Source organism: Squalius cephalus (assembly GCF_949319135.1).
Source record: "Squalius cephalus genome assembly, chromosome: 23".
NCBI lineage: Eukaryota > Metazoa > Chordata > Actinopteri > Cypriniformes > Leuciscidae > Squalius > Squalius cephalus.
This window is the reverse complement of record NC_137144.1, coordinates 30,894,254-30,908,931: the sequence shown is the minus strand read 5'-3', so window position 1 is coordinate 30,908,931 and position 14,678 is coordinate 30,894,254. Positions and strand designations below refer to the sequence as shown.

The 14,678-nt window shown below is 40.8% G+C and overlaps 1 protein-coding gene across 1 annotated transcript in view; it reads right to left on the bottom strand.

Annotated features, from left to right (window-relative positions):
- The window catches only part of LOC307151539 (NACHT, LRR and PYD domains-containing protein 12-like), a 51,118-nt gene extending 38,533 nt beyond the window's left edge, over positions 1–12,585 (bottom strand). The window contains exons 1-8 of the mRNA XM_079859640.1: positions 12,549–12,585; positions 12,391–12,422; positions 12,236–12,270; positions 11,872–11,938; positions 8,300–8,348; positions 8,060–8,111; positions 6,188–7,808; positions 5,415–5,585 (exon numbers count right to left, since the gene is read on the bottom strand). Coding sequence (XP_079715766.1) covers positions 5,415–5,585; positions 6,188–7,808; positions 8,060–8,111; positions 8,300–8,348; positions 11,872–11,938; positions 12,236–12,248 — 1,973 coding nt within the window. The 5' untranslated portion in view covers positions 12,249–12,270; positions 12,391–12,422; positions 12,549–12,585. The remainder of the gene's footprint in view (positions 1–5,414; positions 5,586–6,187; positions 7,809–8,059; positions 8,112–8,299; positions 8,349–11,871; positions 11,939–12,235; positions 12,271–12,390; positions 12,423–12,548) is intronic.
- Positions 12,586–14,678: the final 2,093 nt, after the last annotated feature.

Here is a 14,678-nt window from a genome sequence, read left to right as displayed (position 1 = left end):
ACAGTAGGTCTTTAGTTTATTTGGAACCAATTGATTCTGATGAAACTCATCTGCCTCCCGGAGTATTACTTTCCCATGCTTTATTGACCATGGATAATGGGGTAACAAACATCCCTGTTGTAAACGTTGGCACTCAGATAGCATATTTACAACCACGAGCATTGTTGGGAGGGTTGTATCTTGCAGATATGTTTGATTCTGAAGTTATTGACTTTGAGGAAAGATTGACTCCAGATGGGTGGATCACCTCTATTGAGCAACATACTGTGGAAGTAGAGCCAGAGTTGAAAAGTTTTGATGGTGTAGATCTTACAAATTTGACCCATGAACAACAGGCAATAGTTAAAAAGCTTTTGTCTAAATATAGAGGAGTTTTTTTCTAAAGGAGAAAGTGACTTAGGCTGTACTACGTTAATAGAACACCAGATCCCATTAGTTGATAAGGCCCCAGTTAGGCAACGTTATAGGAGACTACCCCCTTCCCAGTACGAGGCTGTAAAGGCACATATTCGGCAGCTTTTAGAAGCACAGATTATTAGGGAGAGCTGCAGTCCGTATGCCTCACCCATTGTCTTGGTCCAGAAGAAAGATGGCACGTTGAGGCTCTGTGTGGATTACAGGCAATTGAATTCTAAGACTCGAAAAGATGCATACCCCCTCCCCAGAATTGATGAATCCTTGGATGCATTGTCCGGCGCCAAATGGTTTTCAACTCTCGATTTAGCAAGTGGCTATAACCAAGTCCCTGTGGCAGAGGCAGATCGTTTTAAAACCGCGTTCTGCACACCATTTGGATTATTTGAATTTAATCGTATGCCTTTTGGCCTATGCAATGGACCAAGTACTTTTCAAAGACTTATGGAGCGCATTTTTGGAGATCAGAGTTTTCAGTCCCTGCTGCTATATTTGGATGATGTAATTGTGTTCTCATCTTCTTTTGAACAGCATGTACAAAGACTGGAGTTGGTCCTGCGCAGACTTGATAAGGAGAATCTGAGAGTAAAGTTGACTAAGTGTTCGTTTTTTCAACACAAGGTGAAATACTTGGGCCATGTGGTGTCTTCTGATGGAGTGTCAACTGATCCAGACAAGATCGCAGTTGTGGCAGAGTGGAGAAGACCTCAAAATCTTCAAGAGTTAAGATCATTCTTGGGCTTCGCAAGCTATTATCGCCGCTTTGTCGCAGGTTTCTAAAAAATAGCGCAGCCGTTAAATGCCCTGGTTGCTGCCTTGCTGCCTAAAAATCGCAGAGGTACTTCCAAGAAAGCTTTAGAGCAATGGACCGAGGTATGTGAACATGCATTTCAGACATTAAAGAGCAAGTTGGTATCCGCTCCTGTGTTAGCTTATGCAGACTTCAAGAAATCTTTTATTCTGGAAGTAGATGCAAGCCATAATGGACTGGGTGCGGTACTATCGCAAGAACAAGATGGTAAAGTAAGGCCTATAGCATATGCAAGCAGAGGACTGAGAAAAGCTGAACGTAATATGCAAAACTATAGTTCCATGAAATTGGAATTTTTAGCCCTGAAATGGGCAGTGGCTGATAAGTTCAGAGAGTATTTGTTGGGAAATAAATGTCTTGTTTTTACCGACAATAATCCATTGAGCCATTATCAAACGGCAAAATTTGGAGCAGTGGAGCAAAGATGGGCATCACAACTGGCAGCTTTTGATTTAGAGATTCGATATAAGCCTGGAAAGGCAAACATCAATGCAGATGCACTATCTCGTCAGTATGTTGATGCAACAATGGAAGTTATTGCCCCTTTAACCCCTTTGCCAGTTCTGTTGACACAGGCTATACAAGAGGCGAGTAGTCCAGACATGCAGGTTACTCAGGAATCAGTGACAACTCTTCCAGCGCGAACAAAAGGGGACATGAGACTGTTGCAGGTTGCAGATCCGGTGATAGGCCCTTTTCTGGGTTTTTGGAAGCGTCAGAAAGGCCCAAATCGTGAGGAGAGAGAGACTGCATCTCCACAATTACTAGAACTTTGTAGGCAATGGAACAAGCTGCTGGAAAAAGATGACACTCTCTACCGACGAATTATGCCACAGGATGGAGGCAAGGAAATTCATCAATTGGTACTTCCAGAGGTGTTAAGAGAGGATGTGTTAACGAGTCTTCATGACGAACATGGGCATCAAGGGATTGAAAGAACAACAGACCTGGTGAGACGGCGATGTTATTGGCCAGGTATGAGTCAAGATGTTGAACAATGGTGTAAAAACTGTGAAAGATGCACACTGGCCAAGGCTGTTCAGCCAAGGGTACGCAGTTTTATGGGCCATTTATTGGCTTCAAAACCACTTGATATCTTGGCAATAGACTTTACTGTTTTAGAGCCTTCATCCGATGGAAAAGAGAACGTTTTAATATTGACTGATGTTTTTTCAAAGTACACTCAAGCCATCCCTACCAAGGATCAGTCTGCCAGTACTGTAGCAGAGGCTTTGGTAAATCACTGGTTTTATATTTTTGGAGTACCCCGCCAAATCCATTCAGACCAGGGGAGGTGTTTCGAAAGTATGTTGATTCAACAACTTTGTTACATGTATGGGGTAGTTAAAACAAGAACAACACCATATAGGCCACAGGGTAATGGCCAGTGTGAACGTTTTAACAGAACACTTCATGATTTGCTTCGCACTTTGCCTGTTGAAAAGAAATGCAACTGGCCGGTTCACCTTCCACAAATGTTGTTTGCTTATAATACAACGGTACATCAATCTACTGGCTATTCCCCTCACATGTTAATGTTTGGACAGGAACCGCAACTACCGGTAGATTTTCTCCTGGGACAGGAGAGCCTGCAAGGAGGAAGGATTGGTGAGTGGATCACAGAGCACCAGGAGAAATTGAAGTGTGTATTTCAGGATGCAAGACGTCAACTCCAAGTGGCTGCTGACCAGAGAGCAAGGAAGCATGATGCGACCGTTAAGAATCCAGAACTTGAGTTGGGACAACTAGTTTTAAAGAGAGATCACAGAAGGAAAGGTCGCCAAAAGATTCAAGATTTCTGGGACCCCACAGTGTTTAAAGTTGTAAGGTGCCCCAGTAATGGAAACGCTGTGTATGCTGTTGTTCCAGTAGAAGGTGATGGACCAGTGCGGAATATTCATAGGACAGAACTGCGACCAGTGCATGCTCCAGTTCCAGTGTTGGAAATGGATGATTTGGGGCTTCCCAGTCAAAATACTGAACCTGATCCGGAGGGTTCTAACCATTCTTTTGTGTTTTTCCGTACTGTGACAGATTATCATCCCGATAACCCTGTGTTTCCTGCACGTTCCTCATCGGAGGGTCAGCGGAGCGGATACGACCAACCTGAAGTTACGGTCCAAAATGAAACTGGACGGCAAGAAGAGTTGAGGAGAACTTCAAGAGTGACAGCAGGCCACCATTCTAACCCACATCACTTGCCACGACCGAGTCGTCCATTAGAAACAGAGCTGTAAGGGTTTTGGCATGCTAATTTGTAGCTCCCCTCTCTCCCTATTCCATGGAGATGAACTTTTTTTTTTCATTTCGTCCTGTCGACGGGACGTCGACGAAATTTGAGGGGGAGATATGTGGCAGAGAGGGGGACACTAGGACCTGGGGAAGAATTGTGTGGGGCATGACTGGTAAGGGTGTTAGAATTAATAATCACACCAATTAAGACCAGGTGAAACAACATATTTAAAGTGAGATAAACGATCAGTAGACGAGAAGGTGAATGGGAAGCTGGGCTCTTTGTTTGTTCTGGGGCGAGCTGATTCAGTGTATAATGCAAACTGCTAAAACAAGGTAGTAACTGCTTTTATGGTTTTAGTTAGTATTTTCTAAGTGTAATGTTATGTTCCTTGTTTGTTTGCAGCATTGTGATTCTGCATGAGCGGGGCTGATGATTAATATATCAGTGGAAAGCACAAGTTACTAAAACAAGGTATTAGCCGAATCGATAGTTATTAAATTGTTTGTTTTATGAATGTACTAATGTGTGCATTTTTATTGTAGGACTGGCACCGATTGTTATCTGTTTAGAGTTTTGTTTCTTACTGTCTTTATCTAATATGAGGTTTTAATGAGTTCTTGAACTCGCGTGAAACTGTTTTAAGTGTGACAAGCAAATGTCGAGTGAGTCCCTCTTTGATGACATTTGTAGGGAAATGAGAATGGAATGAAGGATTGTGGAGTTGTTTGTTTAAATGTGTTTTTGTTTGTTCTTTTCCCAGGCGGGTGCACTTGAGGGACAGTGGGTGCACGTGTGGTGTTTACTTTCATTGGATGCAGTGGTTTGGTGTGAGGGTGTCACATATAGGTAAATGCTGTGGTGAATTAATGGTTTGTTTTGAGTATTCATTTCTTCACTCCACTTGTAACTCAGTGTACTGCCTGGGTTGGTTTATTTTGTTCTGTTGATGACTAGGTGTCTTTTATGTCTATAAGGCACTTGTTAAATAAAACTGCTCTGTAAAAGCGTTTATACCAAAGTCCTGACTGCTGGTTTATTTTATAAACATGATTTACCTGTGAGCTCATTAAGTGGGCTAGGTTACATTAGTAACTTGAGTTAACCCAGAGTATTATAAGCAGCAGCTGCCTTGTCACCGACTAGTCTTCCACTGCCCAAACCCCCTGCTGGAGAGAACGAGAAACTGCTGTGCTTACACTGACTAGCCTCCTATGGCTCAGTCCCCCTGAAGGTAACTCCCACCCTAAGACTCTTTTAATAATTGAATAAAAAAGAAATATGTTTTGAAGCTATCTATCGAGTTCTGACTTGTTTGTGGGGATAACGGTTTGCTCCTCAGAGTAGTAGAAAAATAAGGCAGTGGCTAGCGTCCCCTGCCTGTGACATATGTGTTATGTTTCAGTTAATAAATCTACTTCCAAATTAAAATAACACGAAATATAAGACACATAACCTATTTATAATAGTAATAATACCTTTCTAAAATATAGAAAAACTGGGCACACAATGTTAAAGGAGAACTCCGGTCAATTTTAACATTGAGCTGAATTTGAATTTTTTTGTACATTTGGAGTGCTGTCAATTCAGAGAACAACGACAAAAATCGGTGTTGCCTATACCGTGTTATCCTCTTTTTAAAATTTGCACCCTGTTGACTTCAATGGGGCAAGTTTTAAACCTGCTTTTAGCCTCTTAACATCCTTGATGTGTCATTACAAGTGCACAGCCAATGTGAGTGATTCCTTCAGAGTGAACACGGGTGACTCTGACTGCAGTAGATGTGAAAGATATGAATAAAAATGATGTTATTTCAGCCAGCGCACATACCTGTATTTACATCCTGTTTTCGGTCGAAGTTCACAGTAGTCGATTGTCGAGTTCACGCGCGTGATCATAGGTACTAAACCTAACCTGTGTATTAAAAAATACACAATAGCAGAATTAGAAACTCACCACAATTTCTCCAGTTTACACCGAGGGTGTTTTAGTAGAGCTGAAAGCTGCTTCACTCCTGAATGTGTAATGATGTTCTCACTCAGGTCCAGCTCTCTGAGTGATGAATTAGATCTCAGAGCTGAACTCAGATCAGCACAACCTCTGTCTCTGATACGACAAGATCTCAACCTGTGAGTCAGAGAAAACCGTAACTGTTAACTGTATTCAGAATACAGCTGAAATAGAGAATTTAGTTTTTTTCTCTTTTCTTCACCATAAAACAGCATAGTAGCATATGCTACTGATCCCCTGTGTGACGAATAAACCACAGTTTAACTCTAGAACAAGTAAATACATAATAAAATACAGAGAGAGAAACACAATATACTATAGTGTGAAATAAATCAGATTTCTTGCATGGACAGTGTTCACAGGATTGTGTAAATGTGTAAAATAAGTAGGTGATTAAATATGCCTGTGCTTCACTCCTGAATCTGTAATGATGTTCTAACTCAGGTCCAGCTCTCTCAGAGACAGGTTTGATCAGCTATTCCACACTGAGATACACTGCATTCAGGTATTGACAAGAAAAAATGGTACACAGTTTATTTTCTCGCTAAATTGCTCTAAATGTAAGATTGTTTCCTAATATAATACATGCATCATTACAGTCAGTGAAAAGGGCCCATAAGTGTCTAGAACACAGTAGATAAGGAACTTATTTTTGTTACTTAGGTTATTACAATATATAAAATGTTCATGCAATACACAGCTCATAAGTATTTACTCACGCATGTTCTCTAGATGTTCTGACCCCTGGTTGTAGCTTTAAACACGATTTACAGTCATCCAGCTTCTCTTCTGAGTTCAGCAACATAAACATCAGAGCTGAAAACTCAGCAGGAGAGAGTCTGAGTCCAGATTTCAGATGTGTCTTTATCTCCTGGATTAGATAACGGTCATCCAGCTCTTTCAAACAGTCGAACAGGAGACTATATTCGACAGCATCGTCTGAAGAGGAATTCATGATCATTGTTTTGATGTGTTGAATTATTTCTTGACTGGATGAAGAGCTTCTTCTTCTTCTTCTTCTCTGTGTCAGGAGGTCTTTTAAAGTTCTCTGACTGGACTCCCGTCTGCAACCCAGTAAGAAGCAGAAGAAGAGATCCATCTGTTTCTGTAAAGCGATGTTCATCACTTTCTGGAGTGAATCGTAGTCTGTGAAGCTCTTCTCTCCGAGCTCAAGCTTCAGACTGGAGAGATCTCTGAGCTGGAGTGGGTTTCCTTCATTAATGACATCAGCCGCATACAAAGCTGCCAGAAACTCCTGTGTTCGGTGATTCATGAAACAGTATGACTTAGGCTTGCTTTGGTCTTCAATCACTTTTATGATCAATGAGTTTGTCAGAACACTTTCAACTCTAATGCCATATTTCTTTAAGTGTTGATCATTGAAGAAAGAGTTGCTGCTTACCAACCAGTCAAATGCTATTTTCCCCAGAGCGATGATGGTCTCTCTTCTCTCTCGACTCAGGTTCATCTGAGCTAACAGGAGTTTGCTGTACATCTGAGTGAGAGTCTTGGGGAAATCTGAACCGACTCTTCTGAACATTTTCTCTGGAATCGCTGCGATGATTCTGCAGTAATCTGGTGAATAACACATGCTGTTGATGCGTGGAGATTTCCGGATGTGACTAATGACTTTATTGGCCATTCTGTGATCACTGATGCTCTTTCTGAAATACTCCTCCTTCTGTTCATCATTAAAGCCCTGGATCTCTGTCACACGATCTATAAACCCCGCAGGAATCTGATTGGCTGCTGCCGGTCTGCTGGTGATCCAGATCCGAGCGTTTGGAAGCAGATTTCCCATCATGAGGTTTGTCAGTAGATCAGAGACTGAGGCTGGTTTGATTGGATCTGTAATCTTCTTTGTGGTTTGGAAATCTAGAGGAACTTTAAACTCATTTAGTCCATCAAAGATCAGCATGATCCTAGACTCAGGATTCAGATGTTCAGTGTTTTCACAGCATCGCTGCAGAAGCTCCATGAAGCTACACTCCTTCACCGTCTCTATGATAATGTTCAGCTTCTGGAAAGGGATCAGAAATATATAATCAATGTCATGGTTTGATTTCTCTTCAGCCCAGTCCAGGATGAACTTCTGCACAGCCACAGTTTTGCCAATGCCAGCTTCTCCCTTTATCAAAACTCTCCTGATATTCTGGCCTTCAAAGATGTTTCCGCAGATGATCTCTTTATTATCACCGAAGGAAGAATCTGGTTCCTCTGTGATCTGGCGCTCAATGAAGACATCATGCAGTAGTTGGCTTTTCAGTCGAGGTGACATATCTTCATTCAGACACTGAAACTCCTCCATCAGTTTCTGTTTGAACATCCTTGATGAGGACTCTGATTTTACAGACACAAACACAGCTTAATTACTTGCACATAGCATGCTCTTCTGTTATTTTTTACATGAGTGACATTTATTTTGCACAAATACTGAGTCACTTCTATACTACAAAAATTGGAGTAAAAGCCTGCAACAGTGAAGCAATTCAGTATTTCATTTAGCGCTTCTACAAATTTCTAAATATCAATCTCTAATTCACATCTACAGCAATTCATAAAAATGGCATGCAGATGCTGTTATTGGTTACCTGAGGAGTGACTCTGTTTTCTGCTCTCAGAAATGATCATGGACAGCTTGGGCTGAATCCAATCAAACAGAAAAGAAAAAGGACAGAATCTCCATGTTATGAGGTTAAATGACATAGTCCCAATACCTTATTATAGGTGGGAGCAGGAGCAGATTTTAAACTACAGTTACTAAAACACACAAACACATCTCTTTACCACTTGAGCTCATATTGATGTACATGTACTCTACAATACTGTACCTTCACTCTGGTATGATGTTCAGAACTTGTTGATTGTGAATGGCTCCTTCTACAGGTAAATAAATAATTGTTTCAATTTTCAGGAAATGAACAGGTGTCATTATGAAAGTTACCTTGATCAACTTCAACACTGCAATTGCATTTGTTTGCTTTTCTGTCTTCAATTAACCAATGAACTGCTCTTACGGTGGGACACCAAATTACCTTCATCCCACCAGTAAAAAAATGGCTTTCTGTGCACAGGAGTGTGTGTGTGGGTCACAGATTCACAGATGCATAGCAGTACTGCACTGCGTTCTTTTGTGTCTTATCCCACTTGAATGGTTTAAAAGCATTTGCATGAATAAGAATGTGACCATATATTTTAACGCTAGCAAAAGGATGATGGGAAATTAATGCTGCATTAATTTTGAGAGCACTAGAGTTTTGGAAAAAGAGTGCATGATATTTGCAAGTGGTGTCGAACTGCCTGAACTTATTTAAGGTTTTGCAGAAATAGGGATTTATTCGACAAATGGGTTTAGGCTATTGAAGATTTGGTTCAGAGAATGAAGTTTAGTGTCTTAGCAATTGAGAAAAACTGTAATGTAATCCGTTACTTAGTTACCCCCTATGGAAAGTAACTTTTTACATTACTCGTTAGTTTTATGTTACTTTTATGTTGGCAGAACCCAATATCTGTTCCTAAATGTGCGACACCTGTGCGAATCGCGTCTAGATAGCCTAGGACAAAATGATATAGAAGACATAAGCTTAGTTCCCATTCAGTCAAGAACGTCAGTCGTAGTCAACGTCGACTGAATGGGCGGCTTCAACATTGGGTTAGGACCCACACCACGGGTATAAACACGGAAGTGGATGCACGCACCAGTTGCCTTTCACATCGGAGCCGGTCGGATGTCTCTGAAGAGTTACAACTGTTTACACAGCAAGAGAGTGTGTCGGAGTTCTTGCGAGAAGACCTCTCAGTGTTGGTGTTTCTACAACGTGAGTGCAGCGGTGACCGCGAGCTTCTTGAGCTCTCAACTGCTGTTTTAACAGCATCAAATTTCTATTTGTTTGTGTGTTTGATGGTTGGTTAGAGGGCAAGAAGTGAATGCTTCACTGTTTCAGTTCGCTGATTCAGTGTTGCCGCGGTCATTCCCTGTGTACTCCGGCACTGGTGATGGTCCAATTTCCTAAAAGAGCAACACGGGTGTGAGTGCGTCTTTCTCAAGATGCCATTCCATCAATGCGTTTCTGGGTGTGGTAAGGCTCTGTTCCCCTCTGACGGTCACAAGAGCTGTATCAGATTTTTGGGCTTACAGCACGCTGAGGCAGCTCTCGTGGATGAGTCATGTTCCCATTACGGGAATATGACCATCTCGGTGTTGAGATCGAGACTCGCCTTCAGCAAATGCGTGGGTGTAGTCCCCACCTCCGGGCCCCGCACTAGTCTTTCTTCTGGGCTACCTTCCCAGAGGAGGGCTGGGGTGCCGTCCGAGCTTGGTGATCTGAGGATTACAGTGTAATCTCTGTAGTGGACCAACCAGCCGTTTCATTCAGAGGACAGCCTATCGCAGCATCGGAAGGGGAGCTGAGCTCTGGAAATGCCGACTCGGCTGATCCAGAGATGACAGCTATGCTGAAAAAGGCCGCCAACACGGTAGGGCCCGTGTGGAATGTAGGTGTTGACACAGCGTGCTTCGCTGACAGATTTTCTAGAGTTGGGGGCTGGGCGACACCTATAGTCGAACCACTGCTTCCCGTGGGCTCCCTTCTCATGAAGCCAGTTTCACCATGAGCCCGGTTTGATGTGTCGGCTTGCTGCGCCATTCCCCTCCTATGGACTGGATACGTGCGCAATTCTTGCTCCAGTAGAGTTCCCCTTATTATCAGGACCCTGTTGAGTTCCTCCATACGCTGATTTCACGCAGCCGCCATTTTGAAATCGAAAGTGAGGCTCCGGTGGGAAGAACCCCGGAAGCAAAGATAAACAACAATGCCTTGGACTGTGCTTTCCCAGTGGTCCTGTAGGAACAGCAGTGACTTTCCTGTCCTAAAGCCCTGTCCCTTCTCTGCCTCAAATCGCAAGGACTGAGAGACTTCTGTCTAGGCACTGGAAGGTGGTAGCACTAGTGGCGTTTTCAATAGATCCCCATTCAATCGACCTAGACTACGTCTGACTTTCTCGACTGAAGGGGAACGTCCTGGTTGCGTATGCAACCCACCGTTTTCTGAAAGAGGGAATGGAGGACGTAGTCCCCTCGCCACTACTGCTGGACCACCGCTGACTCCGGGGGCTGATCAGCTCCTCCGCGAAAAAGCAACTGGTGCGTGCGTCCACTTCCATGTTTGTACCCGAATGTTGAATTGGCTTGATTAAATAGTAGTATGAAGAAGACAGGCTCCCTAAGCGTGATCCCCATTCAGTCGACGTCGACTACGTCCTCCGTTCCCTGTGGGTTGCATACGCAACCAGGACGCTTTCAGACACACGACTCATTCATGTGAGGCACAAAGGAGGCATAATGGATTGATCAAAATTTTTTATATTTGTGAAGAAATGCCCATTAACGACATGCCAATTTCACAGACGATAACTAAATAAAAACTAGTTTTGAATGACAAAATCTAAAACGAAAATCTATTGACATTTTAGTTAGGGACGATTTGGGAAGAGATTCAGTCAGAATGTGGGTTCGTGAATGTGATGTGGGTTCGTGGTGCACATTTGAGTCGTAACTTGCTGCTCTACCTGCCGTGACTAGAGTTGGCATGTCTCATAAAACTGTATGAAAAACTGTATCAAAAATGTAAACATCTAGAAAGAGAAGAGCAAACATGAATAAGAGTGACAACGCGGTAGTACGGTTTTCTGTGCGCACACACCCGAAGCACGCAGCCGTATACATAGACAGCTATACAGTGCACGAGTACTGAACTGAGCTCTCTTTCGCATCTGAATGGTAGTGGGAATAACTCCACCCCTCAAAAGTTAGCGTTGGCTGCTTCTCGCTTGCCATGATTGCTCTGCTACCAGACTCTGACATGTACTGTGTGGAGCTGGTGACTATTGCGCAAGCATGCAGCTGAGAAGTCAGTGTCGCTGTCAAATCTGTCCCTGGGAAAAGTAAAGTTGCAGCGAATTGAAAAAGGAACTACGTTTCGTAACCAAATTTTCACTTTTTCACCTGAAAAAGTAGTTAAGTTACTGTAATGCGTTACACAACACTGATCTGTTGTGACTAATTAAAACTGGGAGGAGCACCTAAATTTGTCTGAACAAATTTAAACTATATCAACACAGTAAAGAAAACAGAACCTGTCAAGATATTTCACAGGGCTCTTTACAGAAGAAAAGTTTGAATGTCACGAGGGAAAGTAAATGATGACAGAATGAACACTTTTATGTGCTCTGTCCCTTTAAGGAGGCTCAGTGTGTCACACGGGCAGGGGTTCAATTGTTAAGAGATGTTTGTTTCAGGACACACATTCCAGTTTATGCATAAATTAACATCTCATTAAACTGCACTCCAGTGTGCGCAAGTAAATATTTGCTGAATTAAAAACAATGCATAACAAGACCCTACCTTCTGCTTTTATCGGTGTGAGTTTTTGGTCTTTCATCTTGTCCTGAAGCAGCAGCCTGTTCGGTCACTATTAAATTAAGTTATTTTTATTATTTTGAAATATAGCTGCAGTGTGATAACATATACAGTTTTGTTTGGTAAGTATGACTGTATTGCATTTTAATATATATATATTTTTTAATATACATAAAGTCAGAGATATTAATATATATATATATTTTTTTATATACATAAAGTCAGAGATATCTCTGTTTAGGCCTAGTTTTCATTTATGGGCAGACATGCAAGCTGCTTCTTAAAGTTCAGTATTGCTATTATATTTCCAGAAGGAATTGTTAATCAAACGAAATTAATTGTTGATCACCTTTTCTGTACATCAGCAAGTATGCAGACGTAGAGCTGTGTATAAGAAATATTATTATGAAAAGTGAATAATGTTGCTATATTGATTACAATTCTTTAAATGAACTGTCTTTAATTAAAAAGGCAAGTTTGTGATTTATAATGTAAGAATATTACCAGGCATCGATCCTTTGAGGTTCTTTTGCAAACTTTTGAGGAATATAGAGGAAAAGTAAATCAGGTGACAAAAAGGACTAAAATATACAATGCACTGTTTTTTCAACAATAGTTATTTCTAATAGTCCTCCTGCAGATATCAGGACATGAAAACTCACCTTTGTAACTGTGCGATCATTAAAATGATACCAGTTTCCTTTCTTATCTTTAATGACTGCGTCATAATGACCACTAATGTATGAGCCTTGGTGATTAATGACGGCATACAGCTCATACTGTGGGGAAGACTTCACTGAATTAACCTGGTGAGAAGAGAGAACATTGTGTTACACACTGTGCATTAGCTTCTAGTCTGTATCTGGAAGGCTACGTTAAGATTGTTATGTATTATGAAAGAATGCAAACACGTGCTTCAAATCATAATTACATTTCTTCATTTAGCAGATGCTTTTATGCAAAATGATTCAATAACGAGGAACACCAGATGTATGTTTTTGTACAATCATCAGCAACATGTGTAGCACTGATAAAGTTACAGCAGTAAGATATAGTGCAGACACTAGAGCAGAAGAAATAAAGCAGAAAAGTAGAGAAAAAGGGTTTTGTGTGTTTGTAGAAAGTGTTGTCATTTTAATTGTGGATCAGATGCTGAGAGAAGAGGCATGTTTTCAGCTGTTTCTTGAAGATTGTGATGTTATTGCAACACAGAAGGTCAGAAAGACTGAAGGTTGTGGAGAGTGATTTAGTGTGTGTTGTTGAGATGGAACAACCAGACAGCACTCGCTTACTGACTGCAGATAACAAAAAAGCTTGAAGTATTCAAGTAATCATGAAGTATTTCAGTTTTATGCCAAGTAAAAAACAAATTATTTAAGTTCGCTCTCAATTCTCTGTAATAAATTTCTGTTTTAGCTTAATCTTTTTTCTCAAAACACTGTTTTCTGCTGACCGTCTGTTCTCACTTCATGTGAAGCAAATGTATTTGAAATCTATCTTTAAAAAAAAAAAGTATATGTATATATATATATATATATATATATATATATATATATATATATATATATATATATATATATATATATACAGGGCTGGACTGGGACAAAAATTCGGCCCTGGCATTTTGGCCCAGACTGGCCCACTACATATGATCATAGACACCACCCATCTTTGCACGCCCTTGAATATGTTTTTGTTCAACTCCTATTCCTTAAAACCACTAATGCCATGTAATGAGTGAGTAGGAATGAGTGAGAGTTAAAATTGTAATTTATTAACACAATTGAACTATTCTCCACAGTGATCAATCCAAAAAAAGCTATAAGCTGCATTGACATAGCAATACCAGTGTTTCTCACAGGATTTTTGGTAAAGCTGTGGTGAGTGTGCCTCTAGGGGGGTTTGGGGGCATGCCCCCCCATAAGAAAATTTTGTGCATTTTAATGTTAAATTCATCAATCTGGTGCACTTTGAGAGTTCAAAATTAAAAGCTTCAACCCATATTCAGTGTGCAAATTAAGCAAAGAAAAATTCAAACCTCTTTTAGTTACAGTTTCTGTCTAGATTACACTACTACATAATAAGTTATAATATTAATCCAATGATATAATAGCCATATATTGTAAAACAAATGCACTGAAAAATAAAGGAACCTTTCATGATTCGTTTTTGTACTAATTTCATGTTTCACTAATTTCAATTTACATGATGTTTTATTTTGACGGAAATTGCACAGTTATTTTGGCGGAAAACATGATTTACAAACGAGTCTCATTAAATTTCTAGTAAATTGCAGTAGCCTATTGGTAATCGTCAACTATGCAGATGTGGAAATAATGCGTAACTGGGTAATGGGTTCCTACACTCATGACATATCCAAGTGTTTTGAAAGTAGTTCTGCTTACCGCAGGCTCTACACTTTCTCTCTCTCTCCTGATCCTCCACTATCATCATCAGCCACTGGAGCTGATTAAGGTCCTGTTGCTGCAGAAAACATATTTTGACTAGGGGTGTAACGGTTCACAAAATTCAAGGTTCGATACGATACAATACGATACACTTTTGTCACGGTTCGGTTCGATACGATACACTTGTGTCACGGTTCGGTTCGATATGATACACATGTCACGGTTCGGTTCGGTACGTTTTTGATACAGCAAAAAGATGTAATTTTTTTTATTCTTTTTTTTTATATTAAAACTAACATCATAAAGTACAATATATTTTTTTTTACTTTGAGCAATTCTGGAGCTATAATTGACTCTTCTTAGGAGCATATAAAACAAAACAGC